We start from the raw sequence: 25,536 nt of genomic DNA, 5'->3' as shown, positions 1-25,536 counted from the left end.
AAGGAACCCTGCCCCGGGAAGGAGGCGCCTTCTCTGACGCAGAGAGACCCTCGTCTGCCTCGGAGAGCTCTTCCTCATCATCCGTAGGCGCGAGGGAGGTAATCGGGGCCGCCGGTTGTTGCGGGGGCGCGCCGATGTCCTCGCCGACCAGCTGGACCAGACCTTCAGTCTCCAGCGGCGGCGGAGCGAAGAAATGCGCCCGGAGCATCCTCTCCATGGGGTCCAGGAGGGCGCAGATCTCGCAGGCGGGGGACGGAGCCAGACCCGCTCCGGCGTGCTGTGGCCCCAGACAGCGGAAGCAGAGGTGGTGTCCCACGTCGCTGTAGCGGGAGCCGCAGACACAGAAACGATCCGGCGGATCAATCGGCGCCGGCAGGGGGTCATCTAGGGACGCCGCCAGCTCCGCTTGGGTCCGCTGAGTAGACATTCTTATCTTGATTTCTCTTCTTTCAGTATCAATGCGAGCTGAAAATTTCGAAGGAGCAGATGTGCGGGCGTAGCCCGCTTATACAGTGGTGCACCGGACTTGGTTGGACACAGGTGCGTGTATGTTTTTTTCTTCAGTCAATGTAGCTAGCTGGGTTTCGCTAGCCAATAGGAGCTAGCCCTGTGGGGCGGAGCTCCACGAAATAGAACTTGGCGTTGTTCAGCTACATACACACATACCTGTCACTGGGGCGGAGGGAGTTAAGAGGCATCAGTGAATGAGCTCCTCTGTGAATGCCATGTTTTTGTAGACAGGTTCATGGTTCTGCTACAGCAATTATAACTAATTATAACAATTATACTTATATTTGGTGTCAAGGTACTACACCAGAATTCTAAAAAATAAAAAAGTTAAAAAACAAAACATCTAGTGCCTCCTCCCATTGAAGCATGGCCACACCTAGTGCAAGGTGTTGGCGTGAAAGCTTCTACGGCCTTATTAGGTACGGCCTTATTAGGAAGTGTAGGCGGAGCTTCTACGGCCTTATTAGGAAGTGTGGGCGGAGCTTCTCCGGCCTTATTAGGAAGTGTGGGCGGAGCTTCTACGGCCTTATTAGGAAGTGTGGGCAGAGCTTCTACGGCCTTATTAGGAAGTGTGCGCGGGCCAAACCCACAAACCATAAGTGTGAAGAACACTGAATTTCCCCAGGCAGATTGAATATCCCTCACAGTTCGTAGCAAGCCTGTAATGCAAAAGTTACGTCATTGTAGCTTTAAGGAAGGTCTCCGAAACGGATCGTTGTTGGGAGCAGTGTGAATTAGGTAGGTATTTATGAGGCCTCACTTGGGTCAAATGAAAGAGTATGAATAGCATAAATCTCCCAAGCTGAGTGGTTATGGGGGCTGTAGTCTTGTAAAAAGGCTGGATCCAGGCAGAGTGGTTATGGGGGCTGTAGTCTTGTAAAAAGGCTGGATCCAGGCAGAGTGGTTATGGGGGCTGTAGTCTTGTAAAAAGGCTGGATCCAGGCACTTAGGCTTGTGAGTCAAACCAGGAGCCTGCTGAACTAATGTTCTAATGTAGAGTTGTCTGTGTGTGTTTTGGTCTTGTGTCACCATGGCGTGTGGTGCAGGCCCGTATATGCACACGTACGCATGCACACACACACTCTCTCTCTCTCTCTCTCTCTCTCTCTCTCTCTCTCTCTCTCTCCCTCTCTCTCTCTCTCTCTCTCTCTCTCTCACACACACACACACACACACACACACACCTGTCTGCAGGGGTTACACAATGCCCCTCCGTGAGACCAGCATTCGAAACAAGAAGTATAAGACCACTGGGACCACAACAAAATAGCTGAATATTACCAACCAGCTGGGCTTAGGACACACCCACATGACACCCACACACACACACAATACTAGCTGGATCAGAGAGTAAGACACCCACCCACACACATACAGAATACCAGCTAGATCAGAGAGTGAGACACACACGCATACACATACACACACACACACATATACAAAATACCAATTGGATCAGAGAGGACTGACAAATATTCACACACCCAACCAGACAGACACATAGACAGTTTATCCAGTCAGTGTTTAGATCTAACCTCTTACTTTGCAGAGCATACAATAGGAAGACTGACTGAAATAGTTATCCTCTTCATTTGTCAGTTACAGTGTGTGTGTGTGTGTGTGTGTGTGTGTGTGTGTGTGTGTGTGTGTGTGTGTGTGTGTGTGTGTTTGTGTGTGTGTGACCGGTGGAGATGGAGGGGGAAGTGCAGTGGCCTCTCGATGTGGTCTGCAAGAGAACAGAGCTGGAGAGAATGAAAGCTGAGGTAAGAAACTGACCTTGTGTGTTTAGCTATGGTGAAGCTTAGAATCACTGCAATATCACTTTCAGACAAATCCGTCGAGACATAAGCTCCGTTGTTAACGGGTTGAATGTTACAGCCGTATCAACGATCTCTACAAATTGCGTCCACGGTTTTAAGTCATCATTGACTACTACTACTAAGTGAGCTTCTTATCTTTGAAATCGAGTTTAACATGTTTTTTAAAGATTTTTCAAGGTGCCCACCCACATCCATTGTATGACCAAAACGGTGGTAGAGCAATTATCAGACTTTATCAAAAGGGCTAGTTTTGTCAACGTTTTGATCTGAAACATTGTATATGATCATAAGTAACCTTAAAACAGGGCTAAACATGCATTTTCCCTTTACTACTCCTTTAATCATATTTCAAGTGCAATGCCTCTAGGATATTCTCTTTACATTCCTTCTGCTTGTTGATTTGTTTTTGTTTCTTTGTGTTTTTGCTTGTGTGTATGATTATTGTTAGCTTTGCAGAGCGCACGCTTTGGAACTGGGTTGCATCAAGGCAGACTTGTCGTCCAATGAGGAAGAGGAAGAGAAAAATGGTGAACCCACTAATCAGACTGTTGATAAGATCCAGGTAATGTTCTGAGAATGTGAGAATCAGCGAAATGTGTTAATTAAGCAATAAACCATGAGAGGCCGTGTGTTATAGTGATTTTATAACAGCTAGGGGGCGTTGTTAGGCACGACGCGAAGTGGAGTACCTAAAACCCCCCTAGCTGTTATAAAATCCCTATAACACACGGCTTCTCATGCTTTTATACAATGGTTACTACAGCTATTAGTGTAAAATAAACACACAGCAATGTAAAATATTAACATTTATTCAAAACGAAGCATCATTCCCTCAATTCCGCCGCGCAAAATAGTTCCCCTAACAAAAGGGTTGCCAAGCAATAACAACAACTACAATGCATTGGATCAAATGGGAGGCGCGTTAATACTGAAAATGGAATGATATGCGGTCCCAGGTGTGTGTTACAAAGTATTTTAACACGGCTTCCAGACAATCAGAATCAAGAACCAGAACTAACCGTTGTATAAACTGAATCTTTAGAATGATTGGTTGTTACTGTAGTGTGTTATGGAATGCCCATCTGCACTTTCTGTACTTCATTAGTATCTAGTTAATATAATAAATTCTGTTCATCTGTTCAATTTACAAGTTGAGAGTTATAAGGAATATAATCAACCCACCTACACTTTCAAAACTTTATTGAGAACATTCTAGTTTACAAAGACTTGCATAGAGGGCACAATGCTGTGAATGTGACTGCAGGCATTATCACTTCCCCTTTCTCCTCTTTCTTCCCATCTCCCACTCTCCCTGTCTGCCCCTCTCCTGCCTTTTTTTACCCTGGCCCCCCTGTGCATGTCCTGTGGTGATACTGACCAATAGTAGATAACCAAGCCGAACAGGTAGAGATAACCTACGTCTGCTCTCTCCTTCCCTCCAATGATCGCTGTACTAGTTGGTTGTGGAAGACGTCGCATCTTTCCTCTTCCCTTGATTACATGTCATGGCAGTCATGACTCATGAGTCTCAAGGCTTAAGAACCAAATAAGATATGCACCGCACCATGTCACAAAATGCTTCTTCATTCCCTGTGAATCTGCTGCCGTCTGACTTATGGTCATGTTGTTGTTGTTGTAGTTGTGTTGTTGTTGCTGCTGTTGCTGTTGTTATTGTTGTCCTTCAGGCAGAGGAGAGACTGAGGAAGACCTCCGATCTTCGTCAGGAGATCATGGACCTGGGTAGAGCTGTGGACATTCAGGAACTCTGTCAGAGGAAGGAGATCAAAATGGGATTCTCATCCAGAGTGCCTGTGGAGGTGTCTGTGGTGAGAGAGCTTTTTAAACAGCTGATCTAGCAGCTGATGGTAACTTAATCCATCCAATATCAGACAATTTAGTCTGAATCTGCTGTGAGGTTTGGTTTTCAGTTCACTAATTGTGTGTGTGTGTGTGTGTGTGTGTGTGTGTGTGTGTGTGTGTGTGTGTGTGTGTGTGTGTGTGTGTGTGTGTGTGCATGCGTGCGCACGTGTGTGTGTGTGTACTGTAGCTGGGGCCAGTGGACACAGCGGACTTCATGAAGGAGGCGATGCAGGGCAAACTGAGAGTGGTGGAGAAGTATCTTGCTGATGGTGGAAACCCTAACGTCTGTGACCAGGTCTGGATGGAGTGTGGGACATCACACCTGCTTGTTAGGTGGGCTAGCTTGTAGAAGCTAGCCCAACATGTGATATTCCCACTATTTCTTTCTTTCTTTCTTTCTTATTATTCTAGTTCTCCACACTTTTTTGAACCTTAACTAGTTCTTCATACTTTGTGCTAGAAACTTCATTCAAACTTTAAAATGTTCATGATGTTTAGCTGTTTCAGGGGTCCATTCAGATTTTTTATAGTTTTTATAGTTTTTTAGTAATTTAACTTTCAAAACAATTTTTTTTCCCATTGAAACTGCTTGAAACTGCTTTTGGAATGTTCAGTATCATTATGCTTTTAGAGTGGTGGCAGCTGTTCACACATATTGTAAACTGCTGGCACTCCTACAGTTTTGACAGCTCACACACATATTATATATCAAAATGTTCACACAACTGTGCTGATTCGTACAATGTAAGTATCTAAGATGTGTGACTTATAGTTTTCGCTGTATGACGATTTGTTCGGCAACTGCGCTCCTCATTGAAATGTATGGCAACGCACTCTACCTTTTGAGCTGCTAATTATACATTTTTACCCTTTTTCTAACTCGTCGCCATGCCTAGTTTTTAAGCTACAAGGACACGTCGTAACCTAAAATGTTCAGCATTTTCTCTTCTTTCTTTCTTTCTTTCTTTCTTTCTTTCTTTCTTTCTTTCTTTCTTTCTTTCTTTCTTTCTTTCTTTCTTTCTTATATTCAAATAAATATTCAGAATGACACTCTTTTTCAGGCTGCAAACTCATATTAATATCTTTTCTCCTCTTTCAGCTATTGAACTCAATAAAACTATGAGTTATGATGAGTGGTCTAATCTATTTTTGAGTGTAGTACTAGCAGTACTTATAACAAACACCTACTGCTTTTCACTGCTACTGCTTCTAACCTCAACTTCCATACAACACCTCCACAGCTACTGCTCGGCCCGGAGTGGGCTATAGACACATGGTCTCCAATGAGGGGTGCATGGGGATGGTCTGGCAATCACTGACCTGCCCCTCACAACCTCTGACCTGAGGGGGCGGTGTCTCGCCACCACGCCACTATCCACGCCACCGTCCCCACATCTCAGACCCTGAGTTGGCTAAAGACGCAGTTTTCCCGGTTGGGTGCATGTGGGTGGTCCGGGGAGCACTGTCCTCGACCGGCTCCGACCCGAGGGGGCGGAGTCTCATCACCACGCCACTATCCACGCCACTGTCCCCACATCTCAGCCCCTGAGTGAGCTACAGACACACAGTCTTCACTGTTGGGTGCATGGAGATTGCCCGGATGTCAGTGTACTGCCCCCGACCTGCTCTGACCAGAGGGGGCGGAGTCTCGCCATCACGTCACTATCCACGCCACGGACCTCACAACACAGCCTCTGAGGTGACTAGAGACGCACAGTCTTCACTGGTGAAGGCAGGTGGGTAGCCCGGCATGGCCTACACTGTCCACGACCGGCTCTGACCCAAGGGGACGGAGTCTCACCACCACGCCACTGAACATGCTACGGACACCACAACTCCGCCCTTTAGTGGGCTGGAGACACACGGTCTTCACTGGTGAAGGCAGGTGGATAGCCCAGTGTGGCCTACACTGTTCACGCCTGGCTCTGAACCAAGCAGGCGGAGTCTCGCCACCACGCCACAGACCCCACAACTCAGCCCCTGATTGAGCTAGAGACACACAGTCTTCACCAGTGGGGGCAAGGAGACTGCCCGGAGGTCTTCAAGGTGGAGTCAGGTAGGTGGCCCGGAGAGGGTACACTGTCCCCGACTGGCTCTGATCTGAGGGGGTGGAGTCTCACCACCACGCCACTATCCACGCCACGGGCCCCACAACTCAACCCCTGAGTGGGCTAGAGACACACAGTCTTCATTGGTGGATGCATGGAAATTGCCCAGAGGTCACTGTACTGTTCCCGACTAGCTGTGACCCAAGGGGGCGGGGACTAACCAGCACGCCACTATCCACGCCACGGGCCCCACAACTCAGCCCCTGAGTGGGCTAGAGACACACAGTCTTCACAGGTTGAGTCAGGTAGGTGGCCTGGAGAGGGGTACACTGTCCCAGACTGGCTCTGACCTGAGGGGGCGGAATCTCACCCCCACGCCACTATCCACGCCACGGCCCCACAACTCAGCCCCTGAGTGGGCTAGAGACACATGGTCTTCAGCGGTGCGGGCGGGTAGGTGGCCCGGAGAGGGGTACACTGTCCTCGACCAGCTCTGACCTGAGGGGGCGGAGTCTCACCACCACGCCACTATCCACGCCACGGGCCCCTCAACTCAGCCCCTGATTGGGCTAGAGACACATGGTCTTCACCGGTGCGGGCAGGTAGGTGGCCCGGAGAGGGGTACACTGTCCTCGACCAGCTCTGACCTGAGGGGGCGGAGTCTCACCACCATGCCACTGTCCACGCCACAGACCCCACAACTCAGCCCCTGAGTGGGCTAGAGACACATGGTCTTCACCGGTGGGTGCATGGAGATTGCCCGGTCCGTAGTAGTTCTAGCAGTAGCTGTTAGATACAGCTGCAGCAGCTAGCCCACCTCACATTTTCTCCAGGAAATGTACTTTCTTGTTTAATAATGGTATCTAATATATAGTATTACTATATTATCTATTCCCTCTATAATATGTTTTGTCCTGGGTACCAGTTCAGGAGGACAGCCCTACAGCGTGCGTCCATCGAGGGACACGCCATGGTCGTCCACAAGCTCCTGGAAGGAGGAGCTGACGTAACGCTGAAGGACCGGGTAGGAAAGATCCTCTTTATCACCAACCCATGCCTACTGTAACCCAGATTATCTCATCTAGATCAATAGATGACATAAAAACATTTTTAATAAGATCAACTGGGTCAAATTCTAGTTTGGTTTGGGCATGTTTGATTTAGTTTACCCAGCACAATGACACCAATTGGAGGAACCCCCAAAGTACAAACTCTGACATGAATCAAACAGACCTCATAAAGGTTCCAGTGTTTGACCCAGGTGTGTTACTGAGCGGTTGGGTTGGTGTGTTGGTGTGTACAGCTGGACTCCAGAGCCGTCCACTGGGCCAGCAGAGGAGGCAGGCTGGATGTGCTCAAGCTCCTACACAGCCACGGAGCAGACCTCAACGTCAGCGATAAGGTGAGAAGGAGGTGTGTGTGTGTGTGTGTTCGTGCGTGCGTGCATGTGTGTATGTGTGTGTATGCCTGTTTGTGTGTGCATGTGCATGCATGTGTGTGTGTGTGTGTGTGTGTGTGTGTGTGTCCTACTGCTGACCTTCTGCATGGGGATCCCAAGATTATTCCTCAAAGTCTGAGTGTGATATTTGAGCTTTTCATGTCAAACACAGGACTACATACTGCATTTGTGTTTAAACCATGACCTGTGTGTGTGTGTGTGTGTGTGTGTGTGTGTGTGTGTGTGTGTGTGTGTGTGTGTGTGTGTGTGTGTGTTTGTGTGTGTGTGTGTGTGGTCTGCAGGCCATGAGCTCTCCGCTGCACGTGGCCACCAGGACAGGCCACACTGACGTGGTGCAGTTCCTCATCTCAAACGGTGTCAATGTCAATGCCCAGGACAGGGTACCGTGTCACGTTAACAGCCTCCTACCTTCACACATTTCTTCCGTTCATCTCAGTAGTCTGTTGTGGTTTGTGGACTGTGAATCGTGTCACTTTATTGAGGCATAGGTAAAGGTTAGAGAGACACAAACAGTAGCTGTGTTCGGAATCGCTCCCTCGTTCCGGGGCATTGAGCTAAACTGGCTTGGGAATCGTTGGCACGCCGCTGGAAGCATGGAAGTGCTGTCCCATTTAATTCACGGCCCTGCACCCTCTGGCCCTTCCAGCTGACGTCAATTAAGTGCTCAGGCCTCAGGCCGCAAGTGCGAGGGGCCGCAAGGGTGGTTTGCGCACTCAGATTGGGATTCATCTTATATAGGGAACGAAAATTCTGTGGAGAATTCGGACACAACAAACAAAATGGCTGACGCCCTATATAGTGCACTATATAGTGAATAGGGAGCGATTCCGACACAGCAACTGAGAGAATAGCATAGAAGGACCTGGACTTAAACCCCCTGTGGGGATATAAATGTGTTTTGAAGCCAGAAGCTTTATGGCCGTCTCATATATATTTGTTGTCATGTCATGTTTGATGTTTTATCAAATCCTAGCTCTGTTTGGGGTTATTGATCACCAGTCATTGTGTGCTCCAGGATGGGGACACGGCTCTGCATGATGCTTTCCGTCTGAACAGATACAAGATCGTCCACCTGCTCATCGTGGGCAGGGCTGACATGAAGATCCAGAACTATGTGAGTGTCTGACAGACTCTGCTCTTTAGAACTATGTGAGTGTCTGACAGACTCTGCTCTTTAGAACTATGTGAGTGTCTGACCGACTGCTCTTTAGAACTATGTGTGTCTGACAGACTCTACTCTTTAGAACTATGTGTCTGACAGACTCTACTCTTTAAAACTATGTGTGTCTGACAGACTCTGCTCATTAAAACTGTGAGTGTCTGACAGACTCTGCTCTTTAGAACTATGTGTGTCTGACAGACTCTGCTCGTTAGAACTATGTGAGTGTCTGACAGACTCTGCTTGTTAAAACTATGTGAGTGTCTGACAGATGCTCTTTTCTTCTTTTTTTTCTTTTGCAACCAGGCTGCAGTTGGGGTTTTTGGGGAGTTAGACGAGTGACAAATTAAATGGAAAAAAAAACATAATTAAAGCTGCTACGCAGCGATGAGGCGGGGCCAGGCAATTTCCAAAGTTTAGGAGCAATAAGCGAGAGAATAGGAGGACAACAAGAAAGTTGACATTCCAATGTTAATTTTGTACATTCGTATCGTATCGTAAAACATTTGTAAAACATTGTGATGCATTGTAAGCTCGATTTTGATAATTCAACAATCTGGTCATTGAGTTTGTGAATTACAGTCTGAAGATCCAGTGTAGCAAGTTTGGTGTTAATTGATTGAAAAATGTGGGATGAGATATGTTTATTAATTTGTACAGGTTTTGTTTGCTTTTCTTCATAATTGAACATTAACTTCAGCAGCTGTGTACTCAGTCAGTTGCCAATCAATCGATTTAGTCATTGTAATCCTCGGCGGGGGTTGGGTAGGGTTGCCAACAGCGATGTCTCTGATTTGTGAAGCTTGCGTTGGATTGTGGGTAATGTAGTTTTCTCTGTATGAAGTGTTGGTTTCAGAGGACAGAATTAAACATATTTTTTTAAATTCAATTTTTGAGATAAAATTCTGAAAAATATCACAATACATCTTAGATATGTGGCCAATGTTGTCACTTTTTATGAGGATGATCAGACATTGATTTGGTGAGAATTAATAGGAACTGTATACAGAACTGTTAACAGTTAAACTTTTTGATGTGCTGTGGGCTCAATTTTTCATATTTAAAAAATCTGTGAGGATTGTTTGGTAAGGACAGTCTGAAGATACAGTATATACATTGTTGTGTCAATTGAACAAAGATGTGGGAGAATATAGGTTTGATAGGTTTTACAGTTTATGAAAAAATCAGAGTGATGGACTTCAAAATTCCTGCAAGGTCAGGGCATATGAAAGTTTTGTCTCACTTGGGACTACATTGACATGGTGGTTTTACAGTGATAGCACCTATGGCTGATTTGTTATGATTTTGTAAAGTTTTAAACTTTAGACTGTTGCTGTAGCACCACCTTCAACTTTATTGACCTACAATGCAGGTTGATGACTTTGGGTATAGCACTGGAGCTATGTGCAAAGTTTGGTGATTCTTTGTCCACGGGAAGTCAGACTTCAGTGGAAGATGGAGAATAATAATAATAAATATAGCTGCAAGCAGCAATAACGGGGCCAACGCATCAAAGCCAACAAGCGAAACATGCCATAGCCACATTGGAGCTATGCATGTGAGTGTCTTCTGACCAGGGAAATCGTGATTTCATCATCATCATCATACAACTGCAATCACATTCAATTCATCTGACAGCGTCAAGTGAGAGTCAGGTCCTTTTTAGAATGTCATTACATTTATTCTATTTTGGTACATATGTTTTAGGACCTATTTCTCTACATGTCTACAGGCCACATGGTCATTCTCCAGGCCTTCCATCTGCCTGGAAGGCCCACCTTTACCATCAAGTCTCAGTGCAGGGATTTCTTGATAATTCAGCGTTCTATGAAGAACACTCACTACTTTTGTTTCTCTCTACACCTCACAGTTTCCAGAAGAATGCCCCTCTCCCACCCATACATTTGGTGTAAGTAGGCTATGTAATCTGAGGGTTACTGCGATGTCCCTGGATGAAGCATGTATGCTATAGACCATTCCCTTTCCCTAGATGAAATGTGTATGCTATAGACTACTACACTCTCCCTAGGCTAATAGTTACTACCCTCTCCCGGGATGAAATGGGAAGAATGGAACTACCCTACAGCATCTAGAAGATTCAAAAACAATCAATAATATACCCTCTCCCTGGGTAGAATTCTGTAGTCTAATTGGCTACTCTCCCTTTTCCTATGAAGTATGTTATATATAATATAGCTGATAATAGTGTTTCTGGGAGATTGGAATTGTGTCAATTAACTAATATTTGCACTTAACGTGTTGCAGTAAACCTAGCCTACAAGGCTACTAATGACATATCTGTAATGTTTAAGAAGTCTCACAGTTAAAGTAAGGTAATGTCCATCCAATTGACCTGAATGACTACTGTCAAACTAAAGTGGAGTCCATATGCATTCAATTGTAGTGATCTTGATTATTTCAGTTAAACAAGCACATTCTTCATATAAGAAGAGAACACATTGGTTGAATTCTAGCAATGAAAATACAATGAAAGTGCATTGGGGGTCCCTTTGCACAACAATGCTTATATAAACATCAAAATGTAATCTGACAGTGTTGTGCCCAATTAGTAAGTTGTAGAGCATGCCATCAGCTACCCATACAAGCATTATGAACCCCATTTAGCCACGGGGGGCGCTACAGCAATCAATTGCGTTTAAGCCACTTTTAAGAATTTTGGCTTGTTATAGCGCCACCCTTTGGCCTAACTGCTTCATATTTCTTCAGTTACCTCAAGATATGCTCTGGTACTACTATATCTGTTTTCGGAAATACCATCCAAGCGGTTAGGCCTAAACAGGAAATTAGCTCTCTAGTGCCCCCATTCAGTTTAATCTGGCCAGTAATGGAGGCTTTGCCTCGGGCTGACATTGTTGATATGAACACAACGTTTTGTGGTGTTCCATGCATGCCTTCAGAAGTTATATGCCTTTTTGTGAAAAGCCACACCCTCTGCAATATTCAATTGCTCACAGTGGCTATTTTCATCAAGTTTTCTAAATTATGCCGAGATGGAACTTTAGATATTCATTGCTAGATTCTATATACTGTGCTTCATGTAGATTGACATAACTTCCTAGGAGGAGATAGATTTCAAGTGTTTTTCAAAAAATGCAAAATTGTTGCAAATTAACATAATCCGAAGTTATGGCTCCTTGAGGCAAATTTGTTCAGCATGATAAGACTCAAAAGTCTGCAGTGTTATGCCTCTAGCTCAAATGGGGAATGAGTTATCGCTGTTCAAAGTTTACATTTTAGCCCCTTTTAAGCATTTTGGGTTGTTATAGCGCCACCCTGTGGCCTATAAGGTTCAACTTTCTCCTCTAACCATTAGACATGTCCTCGTACCACTGTGTCCAGTTTCGAAAAAATCAGCATGGCGGTTAGGCCTAAACTGAAAATAAGCTCTCTAGCACCCCCGTATGGTTTGATTGGGCCAATAATGCAGTGTCTGCCTCAGGTTATATCTGCGGACATGTATACCAAGTGTCGTGGTGTTCTGCACAACCCTTAAGAAAGTATACCCCTTTATGTGAAAAGCCACACCCCAAGCCATTTTCATTGGCTCATAGTTACTCTTAAATTTAACTTTTTCAACTTTTGCCGAGATGGAATTTTAGATATCAGTCCCTAGATTGTGTTTACCGGGTATCATGCAGATTGGTCAAAGTCTCTAGGAGGAGGTAGATTTCAAGGGTTTTTCAAAAAATTCAAAATGGCGGAAAATCTATACAACCAGAAGTTATGGTTCTTTGATGCAAATTTGTTCGTCATGAGGAGAGACATATGTGTGCAAAGTTTCATGTCTGTAGGTCAAACGGGGCCTGAGATATGCCTGTTCAAAGTTAGCAACTTCAGTCGGCTTCTATAGCGCCCCCTTTTGGCCAATCGATGTGCGACTTGCTCCATGGCTTCAGGCCCAAAGCCTCTACCATCGTGCAAAGTTTCGTAAAAAGTTACCAATCGGCTATAGGGCCTGCCATAGACTTCCATGGCAGAAAAAATAATAAAACTACCAATTACAATAGGGGCTTCGCCCCTTCGGGGCTTGGCCCCTAATTAAAGCTGCTACGCAGCGATTAGGCGGGGCCAGGCAATTTCCGACAAGTTTAGGAGCAATAAGCGAGAGAATAGGAGGACAACAAGAAAGTTGACATTCCAATGTTCATTTTGTACATTGGTATCGTAAAACATTTGTAAAACATTTTGATGCATTGTAAGCTCGATTTTGATAATTCAACAATCTGGTCAATGAGTTTGTGAATTACAGTCTGAAGATCCAGTGTAGCAAGTTTGGTGTTAATTGATTGAAAAATGTGGGATGAGATATGTTTATTAATTTTTACAGGTTTTGTTTGCTTTTCTTTATAATTGAACATTAACTTCAGCAGCTGTGTACTCAGTCAGTTGCCAATCAATCGATTTAGTAATTGTAATCCTCGGCGGGGGTTGGGTAGGGTTGCCAACAGCGATGTCTCAGATTTGTGGAGCCTGCATTGGATTGTGGGTAACGTAGTTTTCTCTGTTGGTTTCAGAGGACAGAATTAAACATATTTTTAAAAATTCAATTTCTGAAATAAAATTCTGAAAAAAATCACACTACATCTTGGATATGTGGCCAATGTTGTCACTTTTTATGAGGATGATCAGACATTGATGGCGAGAATTAATAGGAACTGTATACAGAACTGTTAACAGTAAAACTTTTTGATGTGCTGTGGGCTCAATTTTTCATATTTCAAAAATCGTTTGGTAAGGACAGTCTGAAGATACAGTATATCAATTTTGGTGTCAATTGAACAAAAAATGTGGGAGGCTATAGGTTTGATAGGTTTTACAGTTTATGAAAAAATCAGAGTGATGGACTTCAAAATTCCTGCAAGGTCAGGGCATATGAAAGTTTTGTCTCACTTGGGACTACATTGGCATGGTGGTTTTACAGTGATAGCACCTATGGCTGATTTGTTATGATTTTTTAAAGTTTTAAAGTTTAGACTGTTGCTGTAGTGCCACCTTCATGTTTATTGACCTACAATACTTTGGGTATAGCTATGTGCAAATTTTGGTGATTTTTTGTCCACGGGAAGTTAGACTTCAGTGGAAGATGGAGAATAATAATAATAATAATAATATTAATAATAATAATGATAATAATAATAATATAGGCAAATACAATAGGGTTCTGGCAGCTATGCTGCCTGGCCCCTAATAATAATAATATAGGCAAATACAATAGGGTTCCGGCAGCTATGCTGCCTGGCCCCTAATAAATGAGTGGAGAAACATAATGAATGCAGGTGCTTCCATAGAGGTGTACTACATGATACAATTAACATCCCATCATGCTCTGTGTTTCAATAAAAACATTGACTACAGTATGCATGTAGTTCTACAGGAAAGACGTAAGTAAATAGGGTCGGAAATTGTGGTTGATAGCATACGTTGGATGGCTGTTGCTCATCCATTAGTGCAATACAGGGCCGGACTGGCCATGTGGCGTACCGGGCAAATGCCCGGTGGGCCGGACCTACTTGTGGGCCGATCTAAAAAAAAAAAGAGCTAACGAACGGCCCATAGAGCAGGGACAGCGGCCCATTGGTCCATTTTCTATACTGACACTGGGCTGGCCCAATCATATGTAGGCCCCACCCCTCCCTCTGTTAGTTTCAGGTGTCATTTGCGTGGGCCGTTAGAGAGCCAGCTGGCCTGTCCCCCCGTCAACAAATCGCGCAGCAGCACCCCCCCCCCCCGTCAACAAATCGCGCAGCAGCATCCCCCCCCCCCCGTCAACAAATCGCGCAGCAGCACCCCCCCCCCCCCCCGTCAACAAATCGCGAAGCACTACTGGCTCCCTGTATAGCAGCCCGCATCCAGTTTAAAACTCTGGTACTAGTCCACAGGGCGAAGAAAGGAACAGCTCCCTCCTACCTGCTTCCTCCTGCCATGGTCAAGCCCCACACCCCATCCTGACCACTACGCTCTGCTACCTCAGGGCGACTGGTTGCCCCATCACTCCGAGGCCCCTGCGGTCGATCAACACGGTCACGGCTCTTCTCTCTCCTGGCCCCGCAGTAGTGGAATGAACTGCCCACTGATGTCAGGACAGCAGAGTCACTGCCCGTCTTTTGCTGCAGGCTCAAAACTCACCTCTTCAAGAAGTACTACCACGATCCTCCCTCTTAAGCACCTGTTATAATTTTTGGTCTTGCACTTTGCCTTTAGTAGTAGATTCTACTCTTAGTCACTTGTTTTAGAAAGGAGATGCACTTGTGAGTTCTGGCAAGTAGTATAACATTGGTTTTTCCTACGTTTAATATAAGTATGCGAGTGCATGTGTGGTGTACACCAAGAAAACTGAGTGATCACCTTCATATTATGATGAAACATTTCTATCCTGATGGGAGTGGTCTCTTCCAGGATGACAGTGCCCTCATCCACAGGGCACGAGGGGTTACTGAACATGTGAAAATTACTTTATGTGAATCATAATTATGGCAGTGGCCTCTGCAGTCACCAGACCTCAACCCGATTGAACCCATTGTATGGGAGATTTTGGACCGACCTATTAGACAGCAATCTCCACCACCACCATCAAAACATCAGGGAATATCTTTTGGAAGAAGGGTGTGCTATCCCTCCTGTAGAGCACTTGTAGAATCTATGCCAAGGGACACTGAAGCTGTCCTGGTCGCTTGTGGTGTCCCAACACCTTACTAGACTTGTGGATTATGTTGTTTTTTTCTTTAATTTGTCACCCATCTTGTAGCTCAAAGCTTTTACTTTTGGGCTTATTCTGTAGATTGTTCTGGAATTCTAAAGGTTATTTTTTTTGATTTTGGCCTAAGCAGTTTAAGTCAAGTGCGCCTCAAGTAGGTCTCTATAACTGTGTGTCCAGCTCTTTTACCAAAATCTCTATGACTGTGGCTGTGTCCAGGTGTTTGACCAATACCTCTATGACTGTGGCTGTGTCCAGGTGTTTGACCAAAGTCTCTATGACTGTGGCTGTGTCCAGGTGTTTGACCAAAGTCTCTATGACTGTGGCTGTGTCCAGGTGTTTGACCAAAGTCTCTATGACTGTGGCTGTGTCCAGGTGTTTGACCAAAGTCTCAATGACTGTGGCTGTGTGTCCAGGTGTTTGACCAAAGTCTCTATGACTGTGGCTGTGTCCAGGTGTTTGACCAAAGTCTCTATGACTGTGGCTGTGTCCAGGTGTTTGACCAAAGTCTCTATGACTGTGGCTGTGTCCAGGTGTTTGACCAAAACCTCTATGACTGTGGCTGTGTGTCCAGGTGTTTGACCAAAGTCTCTATGACTGTGGCTGTGTCCAGGTGTTTGACCAAAGTCTCTATGACTGTGGCTGTGTCCAGGTGTTTGACCAAAGTCTCTATGACTGTGGCTGTGTCCAGGTGTTTGACCAAAGTCTCTATGGCTGTGGCTGTGTCCAGGTGTTTGACCAAAGTCTCTATGACTGTGGCTGTGTCCAGGTGTTTGACCAAAGTCTCTATGACTGTGGCTGTGTGTCCAGGTGGGCCTGACGGCGGTGCAGCAGATGAAACAGTGGCAGATTGACACCAAGGAGGCCCTGGAGAGACTGGAGCAACTCAAGCTGGTGGGACTGGTGTCATCCTAACCAGACCCAGACAGGCCGAGAGAAAGAGAGAAGGAGAGGGGTGTTTTTGTCAGTGTATATGTGTTTGTGTGTGTATGTATGTATTTATGTGTGTGTGTGGGTATGTGTGTGTGCGTGTGTGTTTGTGTGAATGTTTGTGTGTGTTTAACCACACGCATTTGTGTGTGTGTGTGTGTGTGTGTGTGTGCGACTCACAGGCCCCACACCTCGATGAGTAAAGGCACACCCATAGATCTGTACCACTGAGCCATAGAGACAAAATATAACCCTAACCCTCATATCCTCACATGGTTGCTTGTATATGGTTTCATGGCAGATTACCAACTCTTTCATCTGTCACCACAAGCCCTGACTAGAGCTGGTCCAATAAACAGCCTCAGAGCCGTCAGTCTCACCAACAGTCCTCTCTCTTTTACTTTCTGTCTAATGTGCCATTATGAGTTCTTACAGGACGGTGTTACAATCTACAATATTCCGCTTTCTGTTTTAAATCACTTACTTAAATCACACTAAACCTATGATATTTACGACGAGGACAGCTGTTATTGCCGGTAAACATATGATCCTCACACCGGTGAATGTATAAATCACATTGGAGGAGTTAGTGCTGCTCAATCTGATCTCTGTCAAAATCTGTCTTTGTGGGTCATGGGGGTTCTAATGCCTGGAGATTAGAGTCTCTGACATTAGAGAGCATCCACTGTCAGAGTGGATCAGACTCCTAGCGGTCTGGCTTAGCTTCTCACCCAATCTCACCAAATTCCTGTGTGGATTCCACGACCATCCCTTTACTTGTGTGTGTGTGGCTTCTTTCAAAAATGTAGATTCGCTCCTAGAGGGGCTTTAGGGGTTGAAATGCGGCTCTGTAGATGCCGATGACTCACTGCACTTAATTGAGAGTTTTGAGTATTGAGACAATGTGTGTATTAAAAAGAAACCTGTTGTTAAAGCTCTTAGACTGACAATTATTCATATATCAAATCAGACCAGTGTTGGAGCCTTCACATGTTGTTTTGCCTTCAAACATCTATTAATAACTTCCATTATTGCCTGGCTGTATTGAGGCCAACAGATACGCCCAGAACACACAGTAGCATAACTGTTATGGTTGGTGTTGTGTACACAGATGCGTCACCATCTCTCTGTGTCCCCGCAGCCTCGCATGGCTGGGATGGCCGCCGGGTCCCTGCTTAAGGCCAGGGATCAGAGGCGGCTGTAGATACTTTCCCATTGTCATCAGCGATCCAGGCGTGCCTACAGTATAGTAGGTGTGTGTGTGTGTACTGTATGTGTGTACACACGTGTGCGTTCGTGCATGTGTGTTTGTGTATATTGTGTGTGTGTGTGTATCCATGTGTGTTTGTCCGTATGTGTGTGTATGTGTTTGTCCGTATGTGTGTGTGTGTGTGTATAATGTGTGTCTGTGGTTGATGTGTAGTTCATGTGAAGAGAGTGCATTTCAATTTTGAATAAATCAACCTTGAGGTGTAGAATTGTGTGTGTGCCAGTCTACTCCCACGAGTTATAGAGTCAGTGTGTGTGTGTGCTAGTCTACACCATTTAGTAATGATGATAGTGAATGTTGGAGAAACCATGAACAGTGGAAGCCTACCAAACCTGCCCAACAGGTTTATCTACACAACAGTAGTACCTCTCGCCACTTAACATGGACGTTTTTATGTAAAGCACTTTGGTCTGTTTCCCCGTACACAGACTAGGCTATAGTCTAGAACTGAGGCTCTTTAAATTAAGAATCTCCATTAACATGTTGTTCCGTCTATGATTAGTCTTTCTGGGGCTGATTCTGGGAAACAAGTTGTTTGTGAAGCATAGCCCATGTGATTGTATACTGCCGAAATAATGGTGGTTATTATGAGGCTTCAATTATCATGTTTATGCCAGAATTATTGCAGTTATACAAATATAGACAGAAGCCCTACACGCCTCAATGTGATGGAGAATCACAACTGAATTTCATCTCCCTCACTGTTGCCACAGTATCACAATCAGTTCATTCACTTTCACCTTATTGTATGAGGCCAGGTAGTTGACTACAAATGAAATGGCACCCCAATGTTGAACCAAAGGTGAACTAAGTACTGTGCTAAGTCCCATGAATGGGAGGATGTGGAGGATAAATAGGAGACCCAGACCCTACAACATGTCTGCAGACAACATACATACTGGCTAAATGAAGGCTAAGTGCAATCCATTCAAACATACTGGCCTTTTCTGAAGCCTATATAGTTTTCAAGGTTCTAGTTGGAAATTAAAGTAAAACTGAGCAAAATAATCATCAACATTCGTTTTCAGTAACACATTTTTATTTGGTATGTAGACATTCACAACAGTATAATCAAATTAGTCAGGAAGGTGGGTGAGTGGGTGGATAATTTGCAGCAATAGCTTCTTGAGTAAGACTTTAGACATAATTATCAGAGAAAAGAAAAACAGTAACCATGGCGATGAGATTTTTTCCCACACAGAAGGGAGTCAAGGCAGCACCTTGAAGCAAATCAATCTTGTGCCTAGGGAGACCTCAGCGAGGGAACTCACAGCTCTCCGTTAAACCTGAAGGCATAAACTTTTAGCAGGTAAACAAATGTTGCACAGAGATACATTTATATATATATATACTGTATATAGCACTTAATGCAGAACATTGCATATTCACACACACGCACACACACACAGGATATTTGACAGATACAGAATCCTGTCACTCGCTTGCTCGTCTAACTCAGTCTGTGCGTTCTCCTCAAACATAGTACGGTACAGAGACGGTCCCACCTCTTCAGCAGACAGCTGTTTTAATAGGTTCCAATGCCAGCAGCATTATTGACAATATTGAGAAAATCTCCATTCATTTCAATGTAATTGGCTTTCAGCTTTAGTTAGAGGTATCTTTTGATCCAGCACAAACAGGACTCCTTCTTCCCGTCTGCTCATCTGAATGACAGTTAGTGACAGAGACGACAGGTTTGAAAAGCAGGGTATTTATTGCTAATATTCTTTTCAGCAGACATAGAAAACCCCCAGACTATCCCCATGTGTTTTCTCCCCCACTATAAATCCCCAGGGGAAGCACACCTGGGAGATCTGCTCTATTGTGTGATCTCAATAGGGCAATGACACATACGTGCTAATGATGATGGAGGAAACCAGGCTTATTCTTAAAGAACATCTTAGAGATCCATCTTAGAGCTCAGCTTCACATTAAATCATCCCACTGTCTGTGGTTAAGGCTATACTTAGGTATCCCTCTGGACTTCAATACACCTAATAATAACAACCCTTCAAAAATGCTGAATTAATTTGGGTAGCTATCGCAGAATAGTCCCCACAGACCAAAATGCAAATTTCATACAGTGGCTCCAAATATATATCTCACAAGTTATTACACTGCCAAAATGGTATTTACTGAATGATACTGTACATTCATCACACTGGCTATAGGTCCAAAAACAACAATACGAAATACACACTTCACACTGCAAACCAGAGAAACAATGGACAATGTTCAGCTGTCCATCTGATACTCTTGATCACTGTAATGTGACTGAGACAATACATTTGTTAATAAATGTTTATTATGCAAGTACAGTATGCTATACACAGACCCAGTTCGGGAGTTGATTCGACCAATCTCCTTTGTTCATTGCGAAAGAATCCAAGTGAAGCGCGTCATAATTACACAGCTCTTCTCTGGAGACCTTCAGCGGGTTCAGGGGGTGGTGGTGGTGGTGGTGGGGGGGGCATCAGACATGATGTGGTGCATTTATGAGTGGTTGGAGTTCAGCGGTCACCTCACAGCAGGTCTGTCAGCATGACTGCAGTCTTCAAACAGAGCACTGGTTCTGCTGCATCATTAGGACGACAGACCCCCCCCCCCCCCCCCCAGGCCCCCACCGCACGCCCCCACCGGCCTCCTGACTCACATCCCCAGGGCACCCCGGGGAGAAGGGGGGGGGTAGAGGACAGGAGGCTAAAAGAAGACAAGAGGAAATGAGAGGTGAGGAGCAAGAGAGCGAGGAGGAGAGGATAAGAGAGAGGGAGAAGGAGGAGGAGAGGAGATCGGGGAAAAGCAGGAGGAGACGCTATTGATTTTGAACCACCTCGAATGAAAAGGACCATCGCTGCTCATTTGAAGCTCTGCTAGAATAAAGACCTTGTTCATGCCTCCGGTCTCGGGTTCTCTCTCCGTTTGGTCTCAGCGCTAACAATACACACTTCCTCTCCTCCGCAGCGCACAGGAAGAAAAAGGGTGGAAGGTGAGGACTGCTAATGAGTGTCTCGGTCACTCGCACGTTTACCCACAAGCGTTTTGTCCAAACAACCGATCTGCATCGTTAAAAATAGGCAGCGGCGCCTGTTGGTAAAGTCACAAAGGTCACGATAAAGGACTCTGGCCCACAGTGATGTACAGCATGTTACAGGGAGACAAGAGCCCAGAACAATAAAAGTGAGATGGCACACTAGACTAGCAGCAGTGTCTCTGCTCCCCAGCTGGAGATGCAGTGTTCTGCTGGAGATGCAGTGTTGTGCTGGAGATGCAGTGTTGTGCGTCTTACTGCATTTCAAGTCTGTTGTGTAGTCAGTCGACAAAATGGCTGATAAGACTTGGTTGCACCAAGGCAGAGAGAGGGAGGTGGAAGGTCTGGGTGTGTGTGAGAGGGAGAGAGAGAGAGAGAGAGAGATGAAAGTAAAGAACCCTGTTGCTCGTCCCTGAGTTCCCGTTGAAATGGGCAGTGCCACCCAGACCATCTAGTCTCCTACTGTGAGGTGTGCATAATTTAACTCAAAGTCCTCACGTTTGGGATTCTACTCACTGGCTCCGTTGTATTGGGTGATCTGAATCAAGTGCAACTCAAAGTGCTACCCTGAGCCCTGCAGGGTCATAGAACCAGACTGCGGGCAGCAGAGGCGGAGACCTGAGCCCGCTGCACCACCCCTGGACACTTCTCCCTCTTCTGCAGCTTGTGGTTCTCAAACACACCCTCGTTCCTGGGAACCCCGTGGGCCCCGTCTGGGAAGGTCAGCAACCCTGGACACACACACACAGACACACGAATAGTCAAAAACACGTAAACACAGAGATACAGGCACACACACACGGATACAGTCTCACACATGTAAACACATATACAGTACACACATAAACACATGCACGCGCACACACACACACACTCTCTCCCTCACCGTGTCCCTCCACACGTCCGCTCTTGAATTCTCCCTCATACTTCATCCCATCGAAGCGGCTGAAGACTCCCAGGCCCTGGAACTTCCCCTGGGCAAACTCGCCCTCGTACCTGCAGCAGGAGGAGCAACACCACAGAGGAGCAACACAGCAGAGGAGCAACACTGCAAAACACACAGACAGGACCAACTAACCAGATGTTTTACTCAAAACACAGAAACACACATGGACTCACTAGCACACACACACACCTAGAGCCGTCTGGGAAGAGCAGCACCCCTGAGCCGTGGAACAGTCCATTCTCAAACTGGCCCGTGTAGCAGGATCCATCAGAGAACTTGAGCTGGCCCACGCCATGTCTCCTACCTGGGGGGGTGCACCAAAAACACATACAGGTAAGTAAGTGTTCTGTTACAGTATCTCTCTATGGGAAACAGACTAGCACCATCCAGTCTGGATGACACCCAACCAAGGGGAGAGTAGTCCTCACACTGAAAACGGGGAAGTTTTAAAACTCAGGGCGGGCCGTGGAGGGAATAGGCCATACTGTATATATATATATATATATATATATATATTTGAAACTATAATGGTATGAAACACTTTCAACTTTCACTTTCACCAAAGTGTTTCTGGAAGACCATCAGACACCTCAGGAAGGGAAAGCGGGGGACCATCCAAGCTGTATACAGCAAGGAGGGGACACTGCTGACCTCAACTGAGGAGGTTGTTGAGCATTGGAAGGAGCACTTTGAGGAACTCCTGAACCCGACTAATCCACCCTCTACGATCGAGGCAGAGCCGGAAGATGATGGGGGGTCGTCAATGTCCTTGGAGGAGGTCACTGAGGTAGTCAAACAACTCCACAGTGGCAGAGCCCCAGGGACTGATGAGATCCGTCCAGAAATGCTGAAGGCGCTGGGTGTAGAGGGGCTGTCTTGGTTGACACGCCTCTGTAACATTGCGTGGAAGTCTGGGTCAGTGCCGAAGGAGTGGCAGACTGGGGTGGTGGTCCCAATATTCAAAAAAGGGGACCAGAGGGTGTGTGCGAATTATAGAGGCATCACATTACTCAGCCTCCCAGGGAAAGTTTATTCCAAGGTGCTGGAAAGGAGGGTCCGGCCGATAGTCGAACCTCAGATCGAAGAGGAACAATGCGGATTTCGTCCTGGTCGTGGAACTACCGACCAGCTCTTCACTCTCGCAAGGATCTTGGAGGGGGCTTGGGAGTTTGCCCAACCTGTCTACATGTGTTTTGTGGACTTGGAGAAGGCTTACGACCGGGTCCCCCGAGAGGTCTTGTGGAGGGTTATGCGGGAGTATGGGGTGAGGGGGTCCCTACTTAGGGCCATCCAATCCCTGTACACCCAGAGCGAGAGCTGTGTCCGGGTCCTCGGCAGTAAGTCGTCTTCCTTTCCGGTGGGTGTTGGCCTCCGCCAGGGCTGCGCTTTGTCACCAATCCTGTTTGTGATTTTCATGGACAGGATATCGAGGCGTAGCCGGGGGGAGGTGGGTTTGCAGTTCGGTGAGCTGGGGATCACGTCACTGCTTTTTGCAGATGATGTGGTCCTGATGGCATCAGCTGCCTGCGACCTCCAGCACTCTCTGGATAGGTTCGCAACTGAGTGTGAAGCGGCTGGGATGAGAATAAGCACTTCTAAATCTGAGGCCATGGTTCTCAGCAGGAAACCGGTGGCCTGTCCGCTCCGAGTAGGAAATGAGTCCTTACCCCAAGTGAAGGAGTTCAAGTATCTGGGGGTCTTGTTCACGAGTGAGGGAACCATGGAGAGGGAGTTTGGCCGGAGAATCGGAGAAGCTGGTGCGGTTCTGCAGTCGCTTTACCGCACTGTTGTGACGAAAAGAGAGCTGAGCCAAAAGGCAAAGCTCTCGATCTACCGGTCTATCTTCGTCCCCACCCTCACCTATGGTCATGAAGGATGGGTCATGACCGAAAGAACGAGATCACGGATACAAGCGGCCGAAATGAGTTTTCTCCGGAGGGTGGCTGGGGTCTCCCTGAGAGATCGGGTGAGAAGTTCAGTCATCCGGGAGAGACTCGGAGTAGAGCCGCTGCTCCTTTGCGTCGAAAGGAGCCAGTTGAGGTGGTTCGGGCATCTAGTGAGGATGCCTCCTGGGCGCCTCCCTAGGGAGGTGTTCCAGGCGTGTCCGGCTGGGAGGAGGCCGCGGGGTAGACCCAGGACTAGGTGGCGGGACTACATCTCCGCACTGGCCTGTGAGCGGCTAAAGATTCCCCAGGCAGAGCTGGTTGATGCTGCTAGGGAAAGGGATGTCTGGGGCCCCCTGCTGGAGCTGCTGCCTCCGCGACCCAACCCTGGATAAGCGGATGAAGATGATGATGATGATGATAATGGTATGTGTAAGGGTTTGTCAGGCTCCCTCTTGGCTTAACTCCCCCCTGCTAGCATGAGGTTTACTGAATTAGGAGTTCCCATCTGCCTGCTTGGGAGATTTAACGTGTGTCAGCCTAATCTCAGCCGGCGTGCCTCCCTTTTAGCTGGGATTTCGGCCTCGTATTCCTCTCTGGAAACGTGAGGAATGTATGTCCCTACACCAGGTTTCTGGCCAGCTCTAGCAGGATGCATGTACTCTGCTGTATCCCTGTAACGGTTGCCCTTGGAAATGTATGGGCCATAAAGTCAGAGTGTGTGACAGTGAAACAGAAATAAACTCCCAAGTCGATGATAACATTCACCAACTGATTCATTTTATGGTTGATGAGTTGGTTGAAATTGTGTAAATAGTTGTATAAAAATGTGTGCTTGTGTTAAGTTAGAGAGGGAATCAAAAATAAAGCTCTTTTACAGGCATAAGAAGAGTTGACAAGTATGTCCAGATGGTCCCTTGTGAATATTTCAGCTGCCAAATACCTTCAAGTATTCTTACTGATCTGTATTTTCTGAACGCTGGTTGACTCTGAGCTAGACTGCATGGTTCTGTAAAAGAGTCCAGAGTCTAATTTCTAATCCTCGAGCTCTGACAAGAGCCACAGCAGGTAAAGCTGGCTGCGTTGGGTCATGGGTTGCCAATGCTAGCTAATTAGGATTTAGCTGAGCTAGCCTGGGCCTTAATGTCAAGAAAGAGAAAGAGTGTGTGTTAATCAAGTACCTTGACAATGGTGAAAATTGAAGGAAAGATGCAATACTTCCAGATATGTAGATGCTATTCTGAGCATGTTGAGCTACAGTAGGCCTATGTGTTGTATATGTCTATTTCTTGACATAATCTAGGTCTAGATGATGCTGTTAACTAGTGGTCCAGGATTAACAGAGGGCTGTGTGCCACCGCTTCACCTCCTTCTCCTGCGTCCAAACCCAGATTATCTCTAATAGCTGATAGCTGATAGCACTGACACACAAGCGGAGAGAGAAGACTTTAAAAGGAACATGCTGTGTGTCTTGCTATACCTTTCAACATGCTCAATATCATGGAAATGTCTTGGCTATTCAGAAATATATTTGCTCAGTATCAATGTTTTAGCATATAGCCTAATTATTCAGCATGTGTGAAATACTCTGCACAGGGTGGATATCACATTGATGTCAAATGCGTTCATCTGGAATAGAGCTTTAAGAATGTTTTTCATCTGATAAAAACAATTTTGTGGTGGAGGAATATCAAATGAATGTTGAATGTGTAGGTTAGTTAGCGGGAACAGGAATGTAGTGATCTTGATAAAAGGGATTTCGACTTCGAAGACTCTTGCCTTCTTTCCACTCTCCATGGTACTCCTCTCCACTGGCATAGGTGAAGGATCCCCTGGTAAGCGTCATGTCCACCCCAGCTGGTCTCTAACACACACACACACACACACACACACACACACACACACACA

At 46.0% G+C, this 25,536-nt stretch overlaps 2 protein-coding genes across 2 annotated transcripts; one reads left to right on the top strand and one right to left on the bottom strand.

The window, feature by feature from the left end:
• Window positions 1–2,201: 2,201 nt before the first annotated feature.
• ankrd2 (ankyrin repeat domain 2 (stretch responsive muscle)) lies at window positions 2,202–17,705 on the top strand (the record flags this gene model as incomplete). The annotated part of the gene is made up of 9 exons (XM_084451995.1): window positions 2,202–2,273; window positions 4,016–4,156; window positions 4,378–4,485; window positions 7,164–7,262; window positions 7,542–7,640; window positions 7,979–8,077; window positions 8,713–8,811; window positions 16,382–16,465; window positions 17,643–17,705. The coding sequence occupies 9 exons, from the start codon at window positions 2,202–2,204 to the stop codon at window positions 17,703–17,705; spliced, it is 864 nt and encodes a 287-aa protein (XP_084308121.1).
• Window positions 17,706–21,381: 3,676 nt separating this feature from the next.
• On the bottom strand, window positions 21,382–25,474 carry morn4 (MORN repeat containing 4; the record flags this gene model as incomplete). Its single annotated transcript, XM_084452150.1, has 4 exons — window positions 21,382–21,530; window positions 21,686–21,795; window positions 21,935–22,049; window positions 25,408–25,474. 4 exons carry the CDS (start codon window positions 25,472–25,474, stop codon window positions 21,382–21,384), a joined length of 441 nt encoding a protein of 146 aa, XP_084308276.1.
• Between the last annotated feature and the right edge of the window lie 62 nt (window positions 25,475–25,536).

Source organism: Borostomias antarcticus (assembly GCF_949987555.1).
Source record: "Borostomias antarcticus genome assembly, chromosome: 17".
In the NCBI taxonomy this organism is placed as follows: Eukaryota; Metazoa; Chordata; class Actinopteri; order Stomiiformes; family Stomiidae; genus Borostomias; species Borostomias antarcticus.
This window is presented reverse-complemented; position numbering and strand designations above follow the sequence as displayed.